Genomic DNA, 25,042 nt, shown 5'->3' with positions numbered 1-25,042 from the left:
TATGGATCCAATTCTAGACAAATAATCGCTTCCAGATTAAATTAATCTGTGTGTAAAGGCACTTTTCTTAGTTTTCTGTTTTTATATAATTTATCCCATTTTTATGATCACATCCTTCGACTGGGTCCTCTGCTCAAAGATTTATTATTTTCCTGTGAATAATCAGAAATACCAGGAATCCTGATTCATTCATTTTATTCATATAAACATTTGAAACTTTATAACAAATTGATTCACTTGAATTCATATCTGTTTACATAACAGTTAAAATTAAAAGTGAAAAATGAAAGCCAGTTCATATTTATTAAAACATTTTAGCAATCAATTTCAATGTAGCTTTAAACAGTAACAATTGATTTGTGGAGGCAAAAATAAACACTGATTTACCAGAACAGAGCAGAAATAAGCTTTTAATTTAAGAGTAAAGTTTAACTTTCCCATTTAAATGAACAGAACCTGTCCTGTTTTTATCCTGCCTCTTCTTAACTCTGCTATAATACGGAGGCCTGGAAGTTTTTAGTTTTGAAATTTTAAATAATTCCTTCATTGATAAAGATATTATTTTCTCTGTTCTGGGTAAGAACGTAGATAAAAACAGCATTTTTCATCCAACTTCTTCTGTTTCTTGGAAAGTTTCACCTTCACAAAGTAAGATGAACAGATACAACATGAACCCTTTATTCTGCTGATGCAGCTGAACTGGGGAACAAGGAAGCTCTAACAACAAAATATCATCACAAATACAAATATAAAGGCTGAACCGCCATTTGCTGCCCAACCTGCCAATCATAATTAGCAGCAAACAATCACAGCCTCCATATTCTGGGACTTCCTGAAGTGGCAGCGCCAGACAGGAGGACTGAGGACTAAACCGTTTCATTAGCTTCAGGTTGGTTAAGCTGCTCCATGTAGTTTCTGGTGTTAAATAACATTTAAGAGTTTAATATTATTTATCAGGTTATTATTACTAATAGCAAAGTACAATATTATCCAGCTAATTTATTACATGATGTTGAATGTTTACATAACAAATATGGAAAGAAGATAATGTTAGGTTTCTGCAGATATAAATTTTCTTTATCTTAGGTTATGCTATTTTAATTTAGTTTCCTACCTTTTATCGGTTGAACTGTTTCTACGTTGTTGGAAGATGTATTTATTTTCTGCTGGTGTCTTTCTTCCTTCTTTTGATTTTATATTTTTGTTTCATGTTTTTTCCTCTATTCCCTTTAGAGATTCTTTATATGTGTGTTTTTAAACTTTAATAGAGATTTTGGGGGAAAACAAGAAAAAAACCCAAAAGAAACAAAAACAAAACATGTTACTGAGGTGTTTTTTTTTTTTATAATGGAAAAGTAACCAAAACTTGAGATAACATCTGGGAGTAAAAAATAAACACACAACTCTCTGTTAAGGTTGGTTTTCAGCCAATCAAAACCAGTGACATCACAGAGGCGTTTCCTGTTGCTGCTGGGAGGGACCTGCTTCCTTCTCTGTGGGTTCAGTTGGTGTTTTAAAGCGTGAAGGTAAGATCTGATCAATTGTTTCTAGAATATTGTTCAGGATTGACAGACAGATTCAGGAGGAAAGTTTTATCAACTTAAAGTTTGAGCATTTTAGTTAACAACAGACCTGAGCTGTTTTTATTTGTTTATTATGACTTTAAGAATCTAAAGTTTTACTCTGCTTCTCGTGAAGGAGATTTAAATGTCCGCACCGTGATTTAAATGTTACTTAAAGTGCAAAAACCAAACCATGTCAGACAGAAGTCATGGTGAATGTTGATGTTTTAGTGACCAATCCAGCCATAAACAGGAAGCAGAGAGAGACAGACTGAGAGATAAGAGTAAATATTTATCTGAAGTTTCTGGGGAAACCAAGCCACTCCCTGTTAGTCATGGGTATCCCTGCGTATCTCCCAGACATTGACGTCACACAGGATTCCCTACCTACAGTGAAAGTCTCCACGTGTTTTCAGAAACCTGCACACATATGAAAAATAAAAATTTCTCTCCAATATATGAGAATTTATTAACAAAATACCTCAATACTTCAGTCAACTTTAACCAGGCAAACAAAAACTAAGCTATTAAAGTAGGGAAGAGAATAATAAAAACTAATAAACCATGAAAAAGTAATAATAAAAAAGAAAGCAAGGTTTGTTTTGAGAATTGTTCATGAGGCCATGCTAGTTTTGAAACTAGAGCAAGTGGTTGGTGTTTAAAAACCCAGTTCAGAAAGCAGCAGAGAAAATCAAACACTATTTTAATAAAATAATGTTTCAGAAATAATTTACTGAATAAGAAACATTGAACTAGTGGTTAATAATGTTATGTTAGCCGTCAGTAGCTGATTGAATGGAGCGATGAACTACCAAGATGGCGGCGCTGCGATAAGTTAGTCACAACTTTAAAGTAAAACGCAAAACAAATTTAGCAGAATTAGACTCACACAGTTCAGCACAACAAGAAAAGCAAAACATTATTATGAACAAATTTTAAGTGGACAAATAATAATTCACATGAGAAGGAAAACTGGTTGAGTCTGATGAAAACATGGCTGCCGCTCTGGGCTGCTATCTGGGGGAAGCATCTGGTTGGACTGGGGCGCGTGCCACATAGCTGTGGTTTCAAGTCAGCAGAAGGAAAACCACTTTACGTTTAGTCAGCCCCTCACCTCATTCAGAGCCTTTAACTCAGATCATATCAGCCAGCTAGCTTCAGGCCGTTAGCCTTATGGACGGAGCACCGCCACCGGATCCACAAACAGCAGAGCAAGCGTTACCATGGAGAACAACGTTTCTCCAAAGATTCATGGAGGTCAAGATGTTGCTGCTGCTCCTCAGCCTGTGGAGAGCTCTGATGTCACGGTGATTCCAGCTGCTGCAACAACAATAAAACAGATTAATACCGTTAACAGATTATTAAAGTTAACAGATTATTACCATTTTATTCAGTTGGCTCAGCTCAACATGAGCTAGCATGAAAATAACGTTGTACTTTATGCTTGTTGCTAACAGGTTAGCATAAACCGGATAAACCGAAACTCCAGAAAGTTTATCAACACTGTTAAACCGTTTAGTTTTTTCACTTTTTTATGTTACATTAGGTTAAACATTTAATGTTTAACTTAATTTAAACAATTAGGTTAAACATTAAATTCTAAATTAATTTAGAATTACCTAGTTAAAAGCCACCAGCTGCTCTGCACTGAAGCAGGAAGTCGTGAAAGGAGCCAAACATTGAACACATCCTGATGGAGGTCATGAAACATTTTATTGATCCTCTGGTTTATTATAATTTCTGAAAACAAACTGAATTTTGGCTTTTGCTGTAATCATCAGTAGAAATAATTAGTTGAAAATGAAACAGTTGGTATTGATTTAGTCTGTATAATACTTGAATTCCTATTTGTATTTAATTAAAGCAGTAAATTAACTTTCATATTACATCATAACTTATTGTGATGCACTTGAACAGAGTCAGCTTGATGTTCTGCTGTTTAATAGTCGGGTTCAATCAGAGTTCAGCAGATAGATGTGCATCAACCCTTGGTCTGCCCTTGCTCTTTAAAGGCTTTAGAGGTTTTCGAACTTAAATGTTTGGGTCAGCGCTGCCTGTAGAGGAAGTTTCTGTTCACCTCAGGCTGAAATCACATTTAGCTGTAAATTGCATCAGAGGTCACAGCGACCTTCACTTCCCGCCACTTCCTGCTGACTGGTGGACCAAAATGTTTGACCTTTTCTGAGCTTCTCAGGGTTTCTCTCTTCTTTTTTCACAGCTCTTGCACAAACAAGATGCTCACAGATTTGTACCCAGAGATGATCGCATTAGCAGGAAGCTGTGGTGTCTTTGACACAATCACCAGAATGTGATGTCGAAAACCCCCCGATGGTGAGATCCCTCAGTGCAGCGGCTCAGGATGGAGATAACAGCTCTCTGCGCCGTTATTGGTGAGTAAAAATACTTTTTAATGTCATTTAAAGTCTCTTATTTGTGATTCATCTTCTGGTTCATTGATTCTAAAACTCACTTTTTAGATTTTGATTTTAGTTTTTAACTAGAAGTAATTTCAGAAAACATTTCTCTGATGTTAAGATCTGAATTATTTGCTCTGTGTGAAATGAAAACTAAAATGGGAAACATCTTCAGCTAAATGAGCTTTTTATTCATGGGAAACATGAAGATCAGAGAGTTTCCTGCTTTGGTGTTTCCTCTGTGATCGTTTTTGTTTTATCGGGTCAAACTGATTATATCAGCTGCATCAACTCGGCTTCGGTAGTTGAGTCTGACATGAATGTGAATCAGCGGTTTGTAAAAACATTTGATTGAAAGCAAAGGTATTTTATTGTTTTTCTGTTTCTGAATTGATCAGAAACATTTTGAAAACATTTCCTCTCTGAAGGTTTTTCTCCTCTTTGCAGCTTGTCTGAGGCTTTTTCCCAGCAGATCCCAGTTCTTCCAGTATGAGTCTGTTACTCTGAGCTGTGAAGGAAACTGGTCTGAGTGGAGAGTCATGAGAAGTACATCAAAACAAATAAGTGAACTCTGTCCCCAGGATTTAACTCAAGCTAATAAATCTGAATGCTTCTTTTCTGAGCTGTATGAACACGACTCTGGACTTTACTGGTGTGAATCTGCAGCAGGCGAACGCAGCGATTCAGTCAACATCAGAGTAACAGGTGGGTAAAAAGTGAGCAGGAGCTGATTTAATTCTTCTCTGTAACTGATTCAGGTCGACCTGTTTGTGGTCAGGCAGAGAGGAAAGTCCTCCAGGCACCAAACAGGATGTAGGTAAATTCACACAAAAAGCTTCAGTTTGAGGTTTGGTTTCTCAAACGTCTCTCAGTCTCAGATTACGGCCAAATTTATTTCAAGATAAAACATCAGTAGAGTTTGGATCTGGTTTGATGCTTTCAGACGAGTTCAGTTGATTCTCATGTAATCAGAGCAACACGCTGAAAGCTGAAATATCTATAAAGTCTTGAATCTGTAATATAGAAACTTGACCGTGACTTTCTAATTGTGCAAATTGGACTTAAAAAAATTAGCTTAATAACAACAAGGCGCTTTAGAACCAAACAAGTTTTCTATTAAAAGGTTCTGAGCCGCATTGAGCTTGTTTTTCAGCCGTATTGAAATTTGTGTATTTTTTAAAGCTGCAAAGAGAAAAAGTTTTTCACATCACATGAATCGTGATCAACAACCAGATGTTCCTATTGGTGGGAAAGACGAAGAAGAAAACAGGAAGTGGTACGACGACAATGATGGCGTGGCCTTTTTAACGATTTATTGTGTGAACAAACTTAGTCAGGTGTGATATTATTTGCATTTTGTATTTTATCGAAACATTGTAATTGCAAAATTAATCATTTTTCTTTTTAACGACAAAGTTTTGCATACATTTGTAATAGAAATGCAGCTCATGAAGCTGCTGCTGAACTGCAGATCTCCTTCAGCGACAGACGGCTGCATCCAAGCTGCACAAAGCAGCGTTACCAAAGATCCTTCCTCACAAACTCAAAACGCGTTTACAGTACATGCTGTTATTTGCACAGTTTTATGTAACAATAACAATAGCCTGTTTTTAATGCATTTCATATATTTAAAAAAATATATTCTACTCACTTGCACATTCCTTTGAATCGGCAGAAGAAGCTGTTTTTAATAACAGCACAAAATGTTGTTCTTAGTGTTATATTATATTTATCTTTGGGTGAATCTACGGTTTTCTATTCTATAGAGTTTTGTAATGATAGAGCTCATCATGTGTTATGTTTATGAGTTTCTTCCTGTGTGCAGGAGATAAAAATGCTCATGATATTTTTTCTGACTCATTTAAAACTCATTTTCTTCCACATTTTGTTTTTCAGATGAACCAATAATCCTGGACAGTCCTGGACATCCAGTTAGTGAAGGAGAAAACTTGACTCTTCACTGCAGATCCAGGCCACCATTATCCTCCAATCTCACTCGTTTCTATAGAAACGGGGTTCTGGTCGGGGACAGCTCTGCGGGAACCTTCACCATCCGAAGCGTTTCTAAATCTGATGAAGGATTTTATAAATGTAACACCTCTGGAATAGGAGAATCAGCAGAAAGCTGGGTGGCTGTAAGAGGTGAGAAATGTTTTATTTAAATGACTGTCTGCAGTTTTATGGAATGACAATAGTGCCAAAAAACTATCTCCGTTTTATTATTATGTGCTAAATTACACCTCTAGAGAATGTACATTCTTTTTCTAAAATGTGTTGATTCATTCTAATGAATAATAATATAATTTTTAGTAAATTTGATGAGACTGGTGTGAATCCAGTTGATATGAATTTGGAGCAAATAAAGTTCTACAACTATTTAAAGATCCTTGAGATGACTTATAATTTGGCACTTTGCATTTAGAAACTGAGTTACCAGATTATTAATCCCCAGCGGCATCATTAAATATGATTTAACAGAAAGAAATGACATTTCTTTCATCGATAAATGTGAAAAGGATCTGATCTCTTCTGGTGTTCAGAGCTGTGGGTTTTATCTGCCGCCCTCATTTGTGTAGCGATGCTGGTATTGTTTGTATGTAGGCCAGCTAACCTGCTATCTTTGTATTTTGAAGGGCGCAGGCCTCAAACGCCTACTGCTCCGCTCACATTCATACTACTTCCTGTTGTGGCTGGCTTTTTGCTGTTGATCGCGCTGATGTTGCTCTGCCACTGGAGAAACCACAAAGGTCAGTGTGTTTTCAAGTAAACACTCAGAAATAACACATCCTGCTGCTTCTCTGTGTTCAGGCGTCAGAAGGAGGGAGGGAAACAAACGGAGGAGTTTACGTGAAACGAGAAGCTCTGTGACCTACAGCTAACGCCAGAATTATTCAGACTATTTAGCTTCAAAGGAATCATTTAACTTAAAGTTAACGATTCTTAGCGGTCCGACCAGAATCCTGGTCAAAATTAAATGACATTTTCTAAATCTAAACCTGGCAGAGATGTGAGTCATTCTGGGTTTATCTGTTTATCTGGAGCGGTTTCAGTGTTTAGTCTGAGGTTTTTAATGTTGACACAGAAAACAAAGGGAAGAAATTCTCCTTTTTGAAACTTCACTCTCTGATAATTCTTTTAGTTCATGAAAGCGTCGTTGCTACTATGCAGTACTGTATAAAGTTTGAGGTTAGAGATTTTAAAACTTAAATTTTGCCATGTGTTAATTCACTAAATCAAAAAGTGATGTAAAAATTTCATCCTCAAAGTCTGAAGTCATTTTTTCCCACATTTTCTCTATAAAATGTCTAAATCTGAAAAATAATCTTAAACACTTAAAGACCATCAGAATCGTCACATTTTCAATTATTCTCTTCATTTCATTGTTTAGTTTTTATTTTAGTCACTTTTAGTTCCACCACAAGGCTGAGCATAAAACTAAAAGAGGAAAACATTGATGCTCATGTTAAACAGATAAATTAAACCACATGAGATTATTCATCGTCTGCATTGACTTAACATTTCTGAAATAATTTATCGTAGAAACATGTTATTTTCTCACTGAGGAACTAAAATCATGAGGAATGATGTCTCATCCTACGTTCAGTTTGATTACAGATGTGCTGAACAGAGCAGCACAGAGAGCATAAAGTGACTGAAGACAGAGTTAATGATGCAGATCATTCCTGAGATTTTGTCTTTTCTTCTTACCGTTTTCTTTTTTCCCAGTCTGTGTCGTGAGAACAGCAGCTCCACCTCACGTCTGTTTATGACACAATAAATAAATGTCACATACCACGTCTTTTATCACGGCGGTGACAGAATGAAGGGAGTAAAATGTCAAACATGAAATGTGATAATCTTTGACGCAGGAGGAGGTTTTACTGCGTGGATTTTAATATTTTTGCATTAATAGCTTTGCTGATAACATCGAAGGTTATTATGAACTATGTTCCTCCACCTCACAGCTATGAGTGACATGTAAAACTAAACATTTCTCTTGCTTTGTTTGTTTTCATGCTCTATTATGAAGAATCTTTCTTGATTATGTTAGTCGTCACTGTCTGATGCATTTCTATGAAAGGAATTTTACCTCAAAACTAAAAGTGGATTCTTGAGTTCACACCTCAAAGCATCTTAGAGACTAATTAAGGCCTTGAATGTCATAATGTCACTGGTGTCCTCATTGACTTTCATAGTTTGAATAGTTGGAAGATTTGAAATGCCTCAAACATAGACGACCGTCTGTGTGAGGCATCAATGCTGATGTCATGGTTTATTTTTAATCCTCAGTGTGAGTTACCTTGTTTTAAATACTTTAGTCTACATGTTTAATCACAGCTGAAAATGTATTTATTTTTTTTCAAAAACACAAAATCTTATCAAGTATTTTTTGTCAGTTTCTGGTTCAAATATCTTAAAACACTTGAAATAAGACAAAACTAACATACAAGTAAATTTTCACCAAGATATTATAGCTTTTTGTTAAGCTAATAATTTCTTAATATTGATTAAAAAAAGTACAAGTTCTAGTTCCACAGAAAATCTCACCAAGTATTTTTTGTCTTGTTTTTGGTGCAAATATCTTGTCAATCACTTTTTAATTTTGATAAAACTAAAGAACCAGTCCACTGGGAGATTTTTTTCAATTAAAACAAAAAGATCTGCCAGTGGAACTAGAACATTTAAAAACCAATATGAAGGAATTATTGACTTAAAATAAGTGTTGCAATTGACAAGCTAGCCAGGAGTTATTCTGTGGCTGAATAAATAGAATAATTTGTACGTTTTAAATCAATATTAAGGAATTATTGATTTACCAAAAGCTCAGATATCTTGTTGACAATTTAGTTGTGAGTTAGTTTTGTCTTATTTCAAATTTACTGACATATTTACACTAAAAACTAGACAGAAATACTTTATAATTAGTATTTTTGTGTTTTTGCAGTGTCAGCACTTTTGTCAGCTGAGACTGACTCAAACTGTGACTCATTAAAATCCTGTAAGGTTTCTCTGTGAAAGTGCTGAGTCACGGCATACAAGCTTTAGATCTACTGTGAAAAAATATCAGCTACAAAGTATTTTAATAAAATACGAGAAATGTATCTATCAAGGCAAAACCCAGGTATTAAACTGCTTTAAACTTTATTTTCTACACTTTTCAGCTTTCAACATAGAAATAACAACTTAGTTTAAGAGACAATTTTTCACTGACAAGACAATAAATCATGTAACTGCAACAGATTCTGGTTCAGAGACTTTATCACAGTTTTTATTTGTTTGAATCAATTAAATTTTAATTAGATTTCCACTTTGATACCAAACATGCTTCTGTGAGACACAAGAAAACATTCGTGAACTTTTACCTATAATCTGATGACAGCAGAACAGCTTTGTAGGATAAATGTTGAACTTTGACCCCTGTCCAGCTGTCACCATGATTGGTTGATTGTGCAGGTGGAGTGAAGCGTTCTGTGTCCTACACCGAGGTCATCATCTCAGAGGACAGGAAACCTCAGAGAATCACCGGTGAGTCAGTCGCTCTGGTTTCATCTGAGTTTTATGAACAGATCCGTTCTCTGGAAACCCACTGAAATAAACAAACAGTCCCTGAACGCATCACAGCCGTTAGAGCTGGTCACATCTGACGTGGTTTAGACCAAAGTTCACTTCCCTTCATTACGTCGCTCCTCGCAGACAGCATGCCTTTGTTGACGTTCATAAAACAGGAAGAATGTAGTTCTGCTGAAAACAGAGGCGTGTCCATCACCATGGTAACAGTTCCTACACCACGTGGCATGACATACAATAACAAATAAAGCAGGTCAAATAATAATTATTACAACTGTTTATTTTTCTTTCCTTAATAAGATTTGAAATGAACCTTTAGAGAAATTTGTGGATTAGAAAAGATTAACCTGAGCGTCTGGTTTCAGAGTGATCATGTGATTTAGATGGACTGTTGCTACAGTATGGACCCAGTGGATGTTGTTGTTCACATCCAGGAATTTTGCACATGTGCACAATGCAGCAGGGCAAAAAGACGATGTTTTTCCTCGCCATCTGTAGCCGCGGCGCCGCCGGAGAACAACTCCGTTAGCTGGAGATGTAAATATTATTATTAATTTAGTGCAGCGCGCCACAGCAACGGGAAAACTAATGCAGAAAAACCGTTAAAGAATAACTCTAAACCACTACACACAGACTTGTTGTCATAGCAACTGACAACAACAGCACTTTTTGTTTCAGGATTTAACACCAAAAAACACTCAAACATTTCCCACACAGAGAACAGAACATTCAGTCTGTTACCGTTTTATGTTTTTAGGCCTTTGCGATTATTAATAAGTGATCGCTGTGGTAGATTAGCCACTGCTGCTATTTGCTAAGCTAACACTGCGGTGGCTGATTAGCTAATTTAAACCCCTGAACCCCTGATGATCTGTCAGGGAGTTGGTGTTTAGGTTTATGTGTTGACAGCTGGTGCTTAGATCACATGATATTTTGTAACTGAACCAAAACACGTTGAATTCCACATCACATCTACATCTTACAGTTGTCATAGTCAAGCTAGCATAACTGACCTACTTCCCTCTCCCTCGCTATTTTTTTCTTGATTAAAACTTTTTTCTGACCTTGTTATCTAGTTGTGGTAGTGCTGACAGTTAGTAGCACAGCACTGTGTCCCTTTGTCTTTTATATATAGGTCGTACATTTAAGATTTAGCGCATTATAATGACAACTTAATGGCTAAAATCAATGCTAGTCATTGTCAGCCAGCAGGTTTTTGCCCTCCAGCAGGAAGATGGGGTTGGGGTTTTGCGCGCATGATGCCAGGCTGCACCGGGTCCATATGTTTATTCATATATACTGTAAAATAATTACTGGTGATTAAGCAGTTAATGCTTTTTGCTACAAGGAGGTTCGTCAGTTTTCTCCTGCTGGAGCCTCCAGAGTGAAGGATCTTTGACCCGTCCTCTCTGGTGACCAACTCCTGTTATTAAAACCTGGTCCAGGTTGGAAAGACTGACCAAACTCTCTGCACTTCCTCAGGAGAGTCATAATTAGAATATATTATTAATAAAACTGCACATCTGCCCCGACTACAGAGCAGAAACCCCCTGAAAGCCCGAAGTCTGAAGACTTTATCTGTTGTCTTTGGCATCATTTATGTAAATGAGACTCATTTACCATGAAGACAGTTTCTATTTTGGTGTAAATCTTCTCTCTTTGCTTTCCCCCAGATATAAGTTCTGTCCCGACCTTCTATTCCAGAGTGATACCAGAGAGTTGCTGATAACATGAGAACCAGCTTTATGGAGGCTCTCCCCTGTGTGTCCAGAAACACAAAACATTCATAATGATGGGGTGTGTATATTTTTCAATGGTCATTAAATGTTAAAAAATTGGATATTTTCACATGTCACTTTGATGCTTAGATGTTCAGTCTAAATCTAAATCCTGATGGATTTTCCTGGTTTTTCTCCCCCCTTTTTTGGCCAGTTTGTGATTTCATGCAGTATATTAAAGCCTAACTGTCCTTCCAGTTGTTTAGCATCTTTTTGTTATCACTTTGTATTGCATAGGTTCTGGTGCTATGAAAATATTAAACTTTTGTATTGAATTGGTTTGCTTTAAGTTTGAATCTATTATGAGTCTGAATTTCACCGTAAATGTTTATTATTATTTTTATGAGTGTCCTGCATCGTAGTGGTTAGGTTGCATTTGGTTGATTTTTACTTCAAAACCTTATTGAACCAACATATGTTTCCTTTATATCCGTTCTCACACGTGATAGTTGAATGAAATCTTCCTTTGAACTCAAACACAGTTTTAGAGAAACAAACAGTTTCAGGTGGAGTTTGTTGTCTCAGTTTCTGTTTTCTTGTTTAGATGTGATTATAGCGTGCTTTGCTAGTTTGCCTGATCAGATCGGTTTTGTCAAACAAACTCCTCAGTATTGTTGGAGTTGTGGCCCCAGTTGTGCGTGATGAAGCTGTAGAGCTGGGGGCCGGATACACACCCCTGAGGAACGCCGGTGTTAACCACGTCAGTCTGAAATACTGTTTAAGAATAAATTCTGTGTCACTTTGTTTTCCGCTTTCTGGTAAAATTTTTAACACTCACTGTATATAACTGGCACCCTCCAAAGTCGAGTTCAAAAGCCTTAAAACTAATGGTTGCTATGGAAACACGGTGATCACAGATTGCTCTCTGTGTTACTGTTACTTTAACAGAGAGTAATCCTTTCTTACCAGCCTGTACGTTGAAATGTGTAAATGTTTTTCTCTTCCTGTAGATGTGGGTAAGTTTAGATGTTTTCTTTGACTCATACCCTGAGGCCGGTGTTGACATGGCTGTTGCCCAGGGCGACACTAGAACGGGTGGGAGGTGTTGTAGAGGAGACGACGATGGTCGCCAGATACAATAACACACTGAGTACTAACATACTGTCCTTTGTGATTGGAAAACCATGCTGGTGGCTGGAAATATGGAAACTATTTCACATTGTTTGTGCAGGATTGATATTCATTTTGAATTTGCCACAGATTTGAAAATATTTCCTGTAGTTTGATTGGTTAAGAGGCAGAACGACAGGATTACCCAGGAGGGCATCGATGTAAGAACCACCAGTGCATAAGGCCAGTTAGTGGCTTGTTGTCTTTCCCATTTTGCACAGTGGCTAAGTGGAGTGGGCTTTTGCATTCATGAATTAAAACCTCTGCTGATCTAATCAACTTGATTTTTTATGATATATGTACTTTCTTTAATTGAAGACATTATGTTGAAACAGGATTTTCTACCCAATTTTAGGTCAGAGATTAGAAACATGATATTAATTTATTTTATTTAAAGATTTTTTGCACATCTCTCCACAGTTACAGTGCCAGTAACTGTGGAGGGTTTGAATATATTTTTATCTTCACCATTAAGAAAAGGGAAACTTCTGCCTGAGTCTTTTTATCTGCTGTCACACATCAGTGATTAAATTATTCAAACAGTGACTCTGAAATGAGTTTATCAGGTCTGACTGAGTTTCTATTCAGATGTTTTAATTGATCAAGAAAACCAAACATTTCTCAGAAGTTTCAGGTTTGAAACTTAATCCAGTTAAAACAAATTGAAGATGAGGGATTTTGTTGAAACGTATATTTACTGGTGGAGAGTTTCTGTCATCAGACATGATGAACCTGAGAGCTTCAGTAGAAAACACAGAAACGTCTCAAAGAAAACAAGCAGCTGCAGAAGCTCAGCCCAGAACTGATTTGTCTTCTCTGCTGAAACTTTGTCTAATTTAAATACAGAAACTTCTGACTGCAGATGCACCACAGGAGGCTCAGTTTCACCCACAGTGTACAGAGGAACAAGAAAGAACAGTTTCAGAATAGTTTCTAAAATTAACTGTAACTCTGCTGCACCATCTGTTATCAGAAAAGAAAAAATACCATAAGAGAAGTTTTAACTCAGTAAATTTAAGATATGATCTGCAGTGGTCATTTACTAAACTATTACTGTTAATGTAATAGTTGCTAACAGCATTATTAGGTCTTAGAAGGAAAACATCAATGCAATTATAAAATATATTTGCATTTTATTTATTCTTTAGGAGTTTGGAAGATATTTAAGATTTTTAAGTAGCAAGACCCCAAACACTAAACAAATTACCTTATAGTTCTGATATTTCGCCATCAGGATCACAAAATATATTTCTTTTATAATCAAACAGGCTGACAGATGGTTGCTTTTATAAACTTTGTGTTGTGGTTTTGTTTAGACTTCTGACCCACATACAAGATGACTGTCTGGAGACGGCAGTAAAAGTTTAACCGGGTTGTTGAAGCAGGAAATGGAAATGGTTTTCCTCCAAAAGGACGGGAAAGTAACACATAAAAACATAAAAACCTCAGACCTGGACAGGCTGTGGTAAATAAGATACCAGTTAATAAAACTAAACTGAGATGAATTTCCCTGGTTTCTTTCTGAAAGCTCCAACATTGGAGTGAATTTCCTGAAATCTTCACTGGTGGAAAGTTTGACATCTGTTGCTCTTTTCTGTGATTTTTCACTTTGTAAAATGAGGAACTTGTTGAGTATTGAAGCTATTTAAAGAAACTGAAAATCTAAATATGGAAACCAGAACAAGAAATGGTAGTTTTAGCATTTTTTCCAGTTTCATTTACTTTGAATTTCAGTCGTTTTATGTTATTTACCTGCAGCTTATTTTAGCTTTATTTTTAAGGAGGCTTTTTACTTATTTTCATTTTGCATAAATATTAACGATCTCACTCTGTTTGTTTTCTAATTATGCTAAATAATGCCAGTTTCCCATTGAAGAAGTGATTTGCTGTTTGTAATTCTAAACTTATAAAATAAAAAACATAATTGGATAGTTTAATTTCACAATAAAACTAAATTTCACCTTAAATGTAGTTTCATTTGCAGTTTCACAGCATTTTATTTTGAAGCACAGATGAAGATGTTAAACCCGAAGAACAGATTTAGATCCACAGTGAAGCTTTTTGTTCATTGTTCATTTCTTCCTGTAGCAGAAACTTTATCTGATTCCCTCAGAGATAATATAGTCACTGATTTGCAGTTTCAAAACAAAGAGCTTCACAGTCTCCTAATTAAAGCGGCTTCGTTTCGACTAAATGATAAGAGACGGTTATTTTTAGCAGCTGCGCTACAAAGCATCATACATCACCTTTCTTCCATAAACTGTTAGCGGCTTGTTTTTAATTACTCACTCAGGTGTTTATCATGTGCAGATTTACAGGTTTTACTGGAAGACGTGTGTAGTTTATGTAGCTGAAGCTGAACTCCCTCATCTGAGCCAGGAAGAAAAAACAAACCTTCATGAAAAATAATATTCAATTTCTAAACAAGTTATTTGTGATCAGATTGTTCCCTCTCATATAAACCATAATTGTTTAACATTTTACACACATTTCACTCCTTTGAATAAACCCATTATTTATCACCTTGACCTTAAACTGGAGTAAAGTTGGACTTTATCTGAACCTGCTGCTGACTGGGCCATGAAATCCAGAGGCTCAGTGAAGCTTTTCAGGAGTTTTTACCACCTGAGGAAACAAAACTTTATCAACAAGCTGTTTTTATCCACCATTACATGTCTGAGATTAAATGGGTTTTTTCTTTGCTCTGTTTTCACTCTATAATTTGTAGAAGAAAAGCGAAGAAACAAATGACAGAAAAATCCAGCAAACTGAAAAATCTTAAAGCTGAGTGGGACAGAGGTTAAGATGTTAAAGGGTAAAATTAACACAAACCAACATGACTCAACATTTCAACTGTATTGTGTAAAATATCTGAAACAAAATCAGCTGAAAAGTCAAAGCGTCGTGTTGCTGACTGTGTGTTTCTGGTTTTACTCGTCAGTTTTTCCTTCAGATGATTTTCCATCAGTCGCTCCACAAACTGGTTCCTCCAGTAGTTTCTATGTTCAGCTGATCTGTTAAGTTATGAATGATTTCATGTGACCTGCTTTCACCTGCTGAACTGTTTATGTAAGCACTTATTTATGAGAGCCACTTCTAAAAGGACATAAACACTTTGATTTTATTACAACAAGAAAATCTATAAATATTTAGGGTAATAACATGTAAATCCTGCTGATTTATAACCATAAAATGATCGTTGTATTGTTTTTCATTGGTTATTTTTCTCTGTTTTTGAGTTAAAAAAAGATCATTATTGATGTTTAAAAGTAACAATAATGAACAAAAGCAACAAAATAAAAAACTGAATTAGAATAAGTTGTTTTCTACATTTTTAAAGCTTCAAAATGAACAAAAATTGATTTCTGTCTAAAACCCACTGACAGTTTAGGAATCAACAAAAACCAACGTCTTCACCAACATTTCCCTTCCTAAATTTAAATGTGTTAAACTTATTCTGAAGATTTCCTCCAATCCCATTTCATCTCCAACGTTTTTATAACATGATGATGAATGAATGGGTCCAAAATGTTCAATAAATCCACAAATCGTGTTTTAAATGGAGTTTGAAAAGATAAATGTGCTGCGATCCTTAGAGGTTCTAACTTTGGTTTTCATTTGTTTCTGTTTGATTATTACTCATAGTCTGTCATTTTTAGTTTATTCTGTGGTTCTTCATGTTTTCTCATTGTTTATTCTTTGGATCAGTGTTTCTTTCTTTTAGTTTGAGTTTCTCATCTTTGTTTCTTTCTTCCTCAGCTGCGTCTCTGATCAGTCCCTCTGGTTCTCCTCTCCCTCCTGTTCCTGTTGCACTTTATCTCCATTTATTCCTGTATTTTACCTCCTTGTCCATCAGCATTAATTCTTGTTAGCTTCCTTTAATTCATTTTTTATTAAACACATTTTTCTCCCACTATGATGACATCATGTTTTTTCTGTTAATTGTTTCCTGAACCAGTAAAACCTCTGAAGGTCTGGTTTCTCTGTAAGATCTATAAATAGACTAACCTGCTGTAGGAAATTATCCTGTAATCTAAGTTTAGAGTAACTAAAAATAACTGCTGGTGTTTCCTTGATGGCTTCAGTGTCGTAAACAATCCCAGTTTTTACTAGACCTTCAAAGAGAAATCTACATTCCTTCATCCTTAATAAACACGTGGATCAGAGGATTTACCGTCACTGACTCTTCATTTACAACTCGATGTAATTAATAACCAATGAAAGCGTTTGAAGTTTCCTCACTATTTTTAATTTGGGTATTTCCTCATTGATCTCACATTTGTTTCAAGTAGGAAACTTTTGGGAAGATTTGAAAAGATTTTCCTCTGTACTTCCAGTCATTTGCTCCAGGAACAAGATCACCAAGGAATCCACTTCCTGGTTTAAATAGATCCTTTGTTTGAATCATGTTTGATGGTTAATCACTTCATCTTGGAAAGAAGCAGTCATGCATTCAGTCTCGTTTGTGTCGCCGTCATTACGTTTCTGCTTTATCACCATTTTAGATGGAAATCTTCATGTTTGACTGCAAAACAGGTTCCTGGTTCACAGCGCGCTTCGTCTTCCTGGGAATAATCAGAACAACAGACATGTTGTATGGCATAAATAATGATGCAATCACATAATAATAATAATACTAATAACTAATAATAATAATACTTCTACTACTACTACTACTAATAATAATAATAATCTGCTTGAACAAGTTTTTTGCACACAAACAAGGATTATGACTTCAGTTACACTGTTTTCAGTTTACAGGTGTTTAAAATTTAATGGGAGAATGAAAAAAAGAGATTTTTAAAAATATTTTTTATAAGTATATACAGTTGTATTCAGTAAAGTTCAGGAGTGCAGTTCACTCAGTGAAACATGTTACTTATATTAATGACAGACTCATTTTCAAGTCTTTATTTTAGGTAATTATGATGATTTTACAGCAAATGAAAACATGACATTTATTTCCAATATTTAACATTTTCACAATTTTTAACTGAGGCCCTGAAATTTGGTTTAATATTAAGTAATTATCAAAAAAAATAAATGTTTGAAATATTTCAAAGGTAATAAGAGTTTCGACACTAAACTAAAAGAAAGCAGACTTTAAATATCAAGATTGTTTTTAGATGTTTTGTTCCATCAATGAATGAATGAATGAATGAATGAATGAATGAGAGGCACTGGTGCATCTCTCCAGTGGTAAACGTTTTGTTAATAAAAAGGAAATAAAACGTAATAAAACTCCCCAGAAAAAAGTCTCCTTGTGATCAATTATTAAAATCAGTTTTTCATGTTTTGTAACATTTTCTAAAAAGTTTACAAAAATGTTACAAAACATGAATTTTATTATTTATTTTGTGTTTTTGGTGTTACATCAGATTTTAAATAAGTTGAAAAGTTGAAAACAAGTTCTTTCCATCAGGCATCAAATTTTTATTCTTTTCATGAATTTTCCTGCTAATTTTTCTGCTTTTCTAGAATCTTATTATGGTGATTTAATTACAGTATCAGCCTGTCAATAATCAATCAAAGCCGACTGAAGGAAAAATCATCTGATTTCCATCTCTGGAAGATTAATATATGTAAATATAAATATGTCCAAAATTCAAAGATTTACACATAAAATATAAAGGTTACATTTGTGGAGATGGAAAACTTCTAATTATTAAAGATGAAACTGTTTCAATCTGTTTCCTGCTCTGAAATCATCCAACATGGCTGAAGACTGATGAGAAAAGTGTTGATGTGTCAGAAAGTTCATCATCAATAAAGTTTACAATCGATGAGTCAAAGCTTTGAATCCTGAGTCAGAGATGAACAGGGACATCTAGTGGCCACCTCTCGCTACTGCAGCGGAAAACTAAATAAACAGGGACGCGCCAGGTGTCCAGAAAATAAATTTCCTTCTGATTAAACATCATCTGCTCTTCATCAGCTACAGGATTATTTTAAACTGACAGACAGAAGAATGAAAATATAAAGTTCAGTGTTCATGTCAGGCAGGAAGCCATAGCAACACCAATAGACTCCTTTTTTAGCAGTGTTTATGATGAAAGATGAGAGCTAACTAGCATAGCAGAGCTAATCTGTTTCTGATTGATAAATATCCAGCTGCTTTCATATGATACAGATGGAAACTTTCACTGTGTGTCATTGAAAAGTTAAAAGTTAAGATTTAATTCATGGGAAAACCCAATTCCACCAAGCAGTCTGAATACAGTGATCTTCAGTTTCGGCTTCTTTGTCACTATTAAAAATAGTTTTCAGATGATTCATTAAGGGAGAAAAGTTGTTCAAATCAATCTCAAACTGTGTAAAAAAGTAATTGCCCTCACATTCAAAAGTCTAAATTATTCTAGTCCAAAACCTTGGTCTCTTTATTTCTGTGAATGAAATTAAACAATATTCAGCAGCAGTAGCAGAGTTCCCTAAACCAAGAAAAAAGACGATTATTTAAAAATCCTCTTTGTTTTATAAACAAACCGTTCTCTGGTTTCTGCTGCAGCTCTCTGTAATTCTGCACATAGAAACTTGGGAAAACAGGCTTAGAGACCCCAGCATTGGGAGACACGCCTCCAGGCTCTTCCTGGAAACCGAGGTCTGATAACTCCTCCTAGGCTGCATCCTGCCAACACATCTCTGTTCCCTCCTCTTCAGATCTGGAAGTTTCCTGCTGAGGCTAACAGCTTCCAGGCCTCATTCACTGCAGCAACACATGATGTTTAGATCAGAGCTCAGAGCTGCTGTTGTTCTACAGAGGAGGAAACTATGCAGTCGTTACTGGGAGCTAAAATGGCGCAGGGAGGAGTTCAACTGGACGAAGAAAACTTGTCTTGTTCCATCTGTTTGGAGCAACTGAAGGATCCAGTGACTATTCCCTGTGGACACAGTTACTGTATGAACTGCATTAAAAGCCACTGGGATGGAGAAGATCAGAGGAGAAACCACAGCTGCCCTCAGTGCAGGAAAGAGTTCATACCGAGACCTGATCTGGAGAAAAACGTCATGTTAGCTGCTTTAGTGGAGGATCTGAAGAAGACTGGACTCCAAACTGCTGCAGCTGATCACTGCTATGCTGGACCTGAAGATGTGGCCTGTGATGTTTGTACTGGGAGGAAGATGAAAGCTGTCAAGACCTGCCTGGTTTGTCTGATTTCTTACTGTGAGAATCATCTTCAGCCTCATTATGAATCTCCTGCTTTTAAAAAGCACAAGCTGGTGAATCCCACCAAAACTCTCATGGAAAGCATCTGCTCTTGTCATGATGAGGTGATGAAGATGTTGATGGATGGTTATGAAACAATCTCTGCAGAAGCAGAAAGAGCTGAGAAGCAGAAGGAGCTCCAGGAGAATCGACAACAAATCCATCAGAGAATCCAGGACCAAGAGAAAGATGTGAAGCTGCTTCAACAGGGGGTGGAGGCCATCAATGTCTCTGCTGATAAAACAGTGGAGGACAGTGAGAAGATCTTCACTGAGATGATCCGTCTCCTCCAGAAAAGAAGCTCTGATGTGAAGCAGCAGATCAGATCCCAGCAGGAAACTGAAGTGAGTCGAGTCAAAGATGTTCAGGAGAAGCTGGAGCAGGAGATCACTGAGCTGAAGAGGAAAGACGCTGAGCTGGAGCAGCTCTCACACACAGAGGATCACAACCAGTTTCTCCTCAACTACCCCTCACTGCCAGCACTCAGTGAGTCTACACACTCATCCAGCATCAACATCCATCCTCTGAGATACTTTGAGGACGTGACAGCAGCTGTGTCAGAGCTCAGAGACATAATGCAGGACGTCCTGAGAGACACATGGAGAAACATCAAACTGAAGATCACTGAGGTGGATGTTCTACTGGCAGAAACAGAACCAAAAACCAGACGTGAATTCCTACAATATTTCCAAGAACTCACTCTGGATCCGAACACAGCACACAAGAAGCTTTTATTGTCTGAGGAGAACAGAAAATGTAAATGTATAAGACAGGAACAGTCATATCCTGATCATCCAGACAGATTCTCTGATCATAAACAGGCTCTGAGCAGAGAGAGTCTGACTGGTCGTTGTTACTGGGAGGTGGAGTGGACTGGGAGACTAGTTGGTGTCGGAGTTTCATACAAGGACACGAGCAGAACAGAAGTATTTGGACAAAATGACAAATCTTGGTGTTTATATTGTGACCTTGTATGTAACGTATTTTATCACAACAACGTTGTAACTTCATTACCAAGTTCAGATTTCGCCACAATAGGAGTGTACCTGGACCACAGAGCAGGTATTCTGTCTTTCTACAGCGTCTCTAAAACTATGACTCTGATCCACACAGTCCAGACCAGATTCACTCAGCCTCTGTATGCTGGGATTACGCCGATGTGGTTTGGATCCTCTGCTGAGTTTATTAAACCTAAATAGTCAGCAGTGATCTGAGGTCCAGTTGGTTAAAATGTGTATTTTAATTCCAGGTCTTTATTTCTTCACTGCTCAGAGATCAGATGTCTTTATGGAGCTACTTTATCATCTTGTTTGTTTTGTTGATGTTGGATTTTGTTTGGGTGCTGCCCCTTCCTGTTTCTGATCTAAGGATTTTTATTCACCACCTGATTACATCTGCAGTTATTACTCTGTCAGACCAAATGTTGACCAAATCCATGTGTAGATGATCTGATGGAAACATGATGCCATAAACATCCTGGTTGTTTTTCTAATGCTTGTCTTTGCTGAATTGAGATTTGCTGCATTTCAGTTTATTACATTTTACTATTATTAGTTAAATAATCTTGATGTTGTTCAGTATTCCAATTTCTTTCATCAACATATTAGTTGATTAGATTTAGATTTTATTATTCACTCGCCACCTGTTTTTGGCTTAGTTGCATATTTGTAGTTTATGTATACGGTTTATTGGCTGAGTTATTTCTTTAAAATAAATCCTCATACTGTGGAGAGAAACTGTTTGTGTTTATTCTGGTGTGTGTGTCCAGCGTCCGACATCCTGTGGTGTTAAAATAGATTATTAACAAGAGACTGAAGGTGTTTGGCTCATTTTCCCTGATTATCTTTTCCAGCTTGTTTAACTGTGAGACACTTTTATTAATAATTATATTACTAATAACTTTACAGTCTTAATTATTGATATTTGTATAAGCTAAACATTGTTGGATCCCTATTGCACAACAAAACCCTTCACTCAAACAAGATTCCCTGATCCTCCAGAAGACTGACAGGCCCACAGCATCACACATCTACTACCATGGCTAACAGTGAGGCTGACAGGCTTTTCTACATTAATTGTTGTTTCTTATTCAATCCTCCTATAGTGGTCGTTGGTGAAAACATCACAGCTACATTTGAGATGAAAAGATAAAACAGCCTTTCTTTTTATCCTCTCGCTCACATCGAAACATTTAGTGTTTAATGTTTAAAGCCAAATATAAAATCCTCTAACGTCTCCATCATGGCCGACAGCAGGCAACAGAGATGAGTTGATGTGTCAGGAGGAGTTTATGGGACATGATCAATGAGTCACAGCTTTGAATCCTGTGACACAAATGAACAGGGACCTCTAGTGGCCACCTCTCGGTACTACAGAGAAAAACTAAAATAAACTGGGTTGCGTCAGGTGGCAGCGGCAGGATTATTTTAAACTGACAAACAGAACAAAGAAAAATATAAAGTCCAGTGTTCATGAAGGGAGGAAGATAAAAAGAGATGCATAGATCTAAATACTATACAGAAAGAGAAGGAGCTTCTTAAAGAGACAGTGGCCCAATTTCAACAGGTTAAATAACACGTTTTTATACCAAGGTAACAGTATATTGTGCTACAAAATGGCGCTATGTGACTAGAAAATACCTCTTTTAACACATGCAGGAATGTTCACAGATAGACACGAGCACCACCTAGTGCACCACTAGGTGGTGCTATGTGACTGGAAAATACCCCAGTCACCAGTAGGTGAGCTAGTGCACCTAGTGGTGTTGGTGCCTCTGGAGGGGCAGGGGCTCAAAGTTAAAAAGGGTCACATTAAAACCCCTCACAACACAACAACCCATATTAATGTAAAATCTAACATGGACTCACATCATACTATATCATCGCCATGGAGAATGGAAAGGAGATGCAGTTGATGTTTTTCCTGATGGGTTCAATGTTGCTGCTGCTGCTGCAGAGACAACTGAAGTTAAAAACATGAAAGGAGAGCTGGTTGCTGGTTATGAAGTATGTTTTATGAAATAATCTAAATTGCTTTTGTGTTTAACTAAATCAGTGTTTCTCAAACTTTTTCAGGCTGAGGACCAGTTGACCCATTTAACAAACCAACTAAATTGATCCATGACTGAAAATTGCCCCTCGATAACAACTTAATATATAATGCAACCTGAAATAACAATATTAGCTTATTAATTCACGTATTGTTGTTTTCTTTGTTCTTCCTAATGAGAGGAGTGGTGCTGTTTGGTAAATGTGACTGGCCACAAAATGTCCAGGTCGACTTGGACATGTTGAGTTATTTACAAATTCTGAAAGTGTCTGAGCTTTTCAATGATGTCAAAACACCTGGAAAAAAAAAGTTGTTCTTTATTACCATCATTATGTGCATTCATAAAATTTAGGGCTATTTGTCATTTAAAAGCACAATTAAAGACAAATAGACTTGAGTTGCTTTGGCAGAAACAGAAAATCCTTTTCTGCACCATCAAATATAAAAAATAATCCACCCATCTCTATCAATTGTGTTAAATGTATTTAATTAATTTAATAATTTAATTAAATAAAAATAATAGCTGTAGACGGGAAAGCAAAGCATCATTCATTGCCAAGCAAATTCATAAAAAACGAAGAACAGTTCTGACAAACCGGAGAGATTCCTGCCGCTAACCGCTCAAAGGAATCATTACGTCACTCAGCAGCTATGACGTAGCTTCCTCTGATCATATAATATTCTTTCCACCGGTATCTGAAGCTTTTCTTTTGAGTGACTTGGTTTTAAGCCAGTTTCCCATGATTACGGTACTTTTAACACAATCCTTTGGTAAGCTAGCTGTAGCATCGCACTTTGAGATGACGTCACGGCGGCAAATAAACGGTCGTTTACATGCAGTACCTCGCGGACCACGAGGGGGCGCCCGCGGACCACCAGTGTTCCGGGGACCACAGTTTGAGAAAGACTGTACTAAATAAACCATAATAATATCTGACTGGTCAAACTCCACATCAACTCAGATTTAAAGATCAACTTAAAGATACTTATCTCTCAGTATCACTCTGTCTCTCTCTGCTTCCTGTTTATGGCTGGATTGGTCACTAAAACATCAACATTCACCATGACTTCTGTCTGACATGGTTTGGTTTTTGCACTTTAAGTAACATTTAAATCACGGTGCGGACATTTAAATCTCCTTCACGAGAAGCAGAGTAAAACTTTAGATTCTTAAAGTCATAATAAACAAATAAAAACAGCTCAGGTCTGTTGTTAACTAAAATGCTCAAACTTTAAGTTGATAAAACTTTCCTCCTGAATCTGTCTGTCAGCCCTGAACAATATTCTAGAAACAATTGATCAGATCTTACCTTCACGCTTTAAAACACCAACTGAAACCACAAAGAAGGAAGCAGGTCTCTCCCAGCAGCAACAGGAAACACCTCTGTGATGTCACTGGTTTTGATTGGCTGAAAACCAACCAAAACAGAGAGTTGTGTGTTTATTTTTACTCCCAGATATTATCTCAGGTTTTGGTTACTTTTCCATTATATAAAAAAAAACAACACCTCAGTAACATGTTTTGTTTTTGTTTCTTTTGGGTTTTTTTCTTGTTTTCCCCCAAAATCTCTATTAAAGTTTAAAAACACACATATAAAGAATCTCTAAAGGGAATAGAGGAAAAAACATCAAACAAAAATATAAAATCAAAAGAACAAAAGAGGGAAGAAAGACACGAGCAGACAATAAATACATCTTCCAACAATGTAGAAACAGTTCAACCAATAAAAGGTAGGAAACTAAATCTAAAATAGCATAACCTAAGATTAAAAAAAATTTACATCTGCAGAAACCTAACATTATCTTCTTTCCATATTTGTTATGTAAACATTCAACATCATGTAATAAATTAGCTGGATACAATTGTACTTTACTATTAGTAATAATAACCTGATAAATAATATTAAACTCTTAAATGTTATTTAGCACCAGAAACTACATGGAGCAGCTTAACCAACCTGAAGCTAATGAAACGGTTTAGTCCTCAGTCCTCCTGTCTGGCGCTGCCACTTCAGGAAGTCCCAGAATATGGAGGCTGTGATTGTTTGCTGCTAATTATGATTGGCAGGTTGGGCAGCAAATGGCGGTTCAGCCTTTATATTTGTATTTGTGATGATATTTTGTTGTTACAGCTTCCTTGTTCCCCAGTTCAGCTGCGTTAGCAGAATAAAGGGTTCATGTTGTATCTGTCCATCTTTACTCTTTTAAATTAAAAGCTTATTTCTGCTCTGTTCTGGTAAATCAGTGTTTATTTTTGCCTCCACAAATCAATTGTTACTGTTTAAAGCTACATTGAAATTGATTGCTAAAATGTTTTAATAAATATGAACCGGCTTTCATTTTTCACTTTTAATTTTA

At 36.4% G+C, this 25,042-nt stretch overlaps 1 protein-coding gene and 1 long non-coding RNA gene across 10 annotated transcripts; one reads left to right on the top strand and one right to left on the bottom strand.

The window, feature by feature from the left end:
• The first annotated feature begins 1,435 nt into the window (after positions 1-1,435).
• LOC102232319 (tripartite motif-containing protein 16-like) lies at positions 1,436-22,451 on the top strand. Of its 7 annotated transcripts, XM_023346966.1 has the most exons (9): positions 1,436-1,526; positions 3,781-3,952; positions 4,424-4,793; positions 5,159-5,313; positions 5,873-6,118; positions 6,610-6,723; positions 9,431-9,502; positions 11,218-11,341; positions 19,090-22,451. In XM_023346966.1, exon 9 carries the CDS (start codon positions 19,201-19,203, stop codon positions 20,833-20,835), a length of 1,635 nt encoding a protein of 544 aa, XP_023202734.1. In that variant the 5' UTR covers positions 1,436-1,526; positions 3,781-3,952; positions 4,424-4,793; positions 5,159-5,313; positions 5,873-6,118; positions 6,610-6,723; positions 9,431-9,502; positions 11,218-11,341; positions 19,090-19,200; the 3' UTR covers positions 20,836-22,451. The 7 variants fall into 7 exon arrangements, 5 of the variants coding, with proteins under 5 accessions (XP_023202734.1, XP_023202735.1, XP_023202732.1 ...); XM_023346967.1 differs by lacking the exon at positions 5,159-5,313 and having other exon boundaries at positions 4,735-4,793; XM_023346964.1 differs by lacking the exon at positions 5,159-5,313 and having other exon boundaries at positions 4,424-4,681.
• LOC111611216 lies at positions 16,659-24,956 on the bottom strand. Of its 3 annotated transcripts, none has more exons than XR_002753935.1 (4): positions 24,643-24,956; positions 23,995-24,093; positions 22,504-22,597; positions 16,659-16,997 (listed from the first exon to the last, which is right to left on the bottom strand). It is a non-coding gene; the product is annotated as an uncharacterized LOC111611216 (long non-coding RNA). The 3 variants fall into 3 exon arrangements; XR_002753933.1 differs by having other exon boundaries at positions 22,504-22,585; positions 24,643-24,954; XR_002753934.1 differs by lacking the exon at positions 24,643-24,956 and having other exon boundaries at positions 22,504-22,585; positions 23,995-24,116.
• Between the last annotated feature and the right edge of the window lie 86 nt (positions 24,957-25,042).

Source organism: Xiphophorus maculatus, chromosome 14 (assembly GCF_002775205.1).
Source record: "Xiphophorus maculatus strain JP 163 A chromosome 14, X_maculatus-5.0-male, whole genome shotgun sequence".
Taxonomy (NCBI): domain Eukaryota; kingdom Metazoa; phylum Chordata; class Actinopteri; order Cyprinodontiformes; family Poeciliidae; genus Xiphophorus; species Xiphophorus maculatus.
The sequence above is the reverse complement of the archived record's forward strand: the minus strand, read 5'-3'. Positions and strand labels throughout refer to the sequence as shown.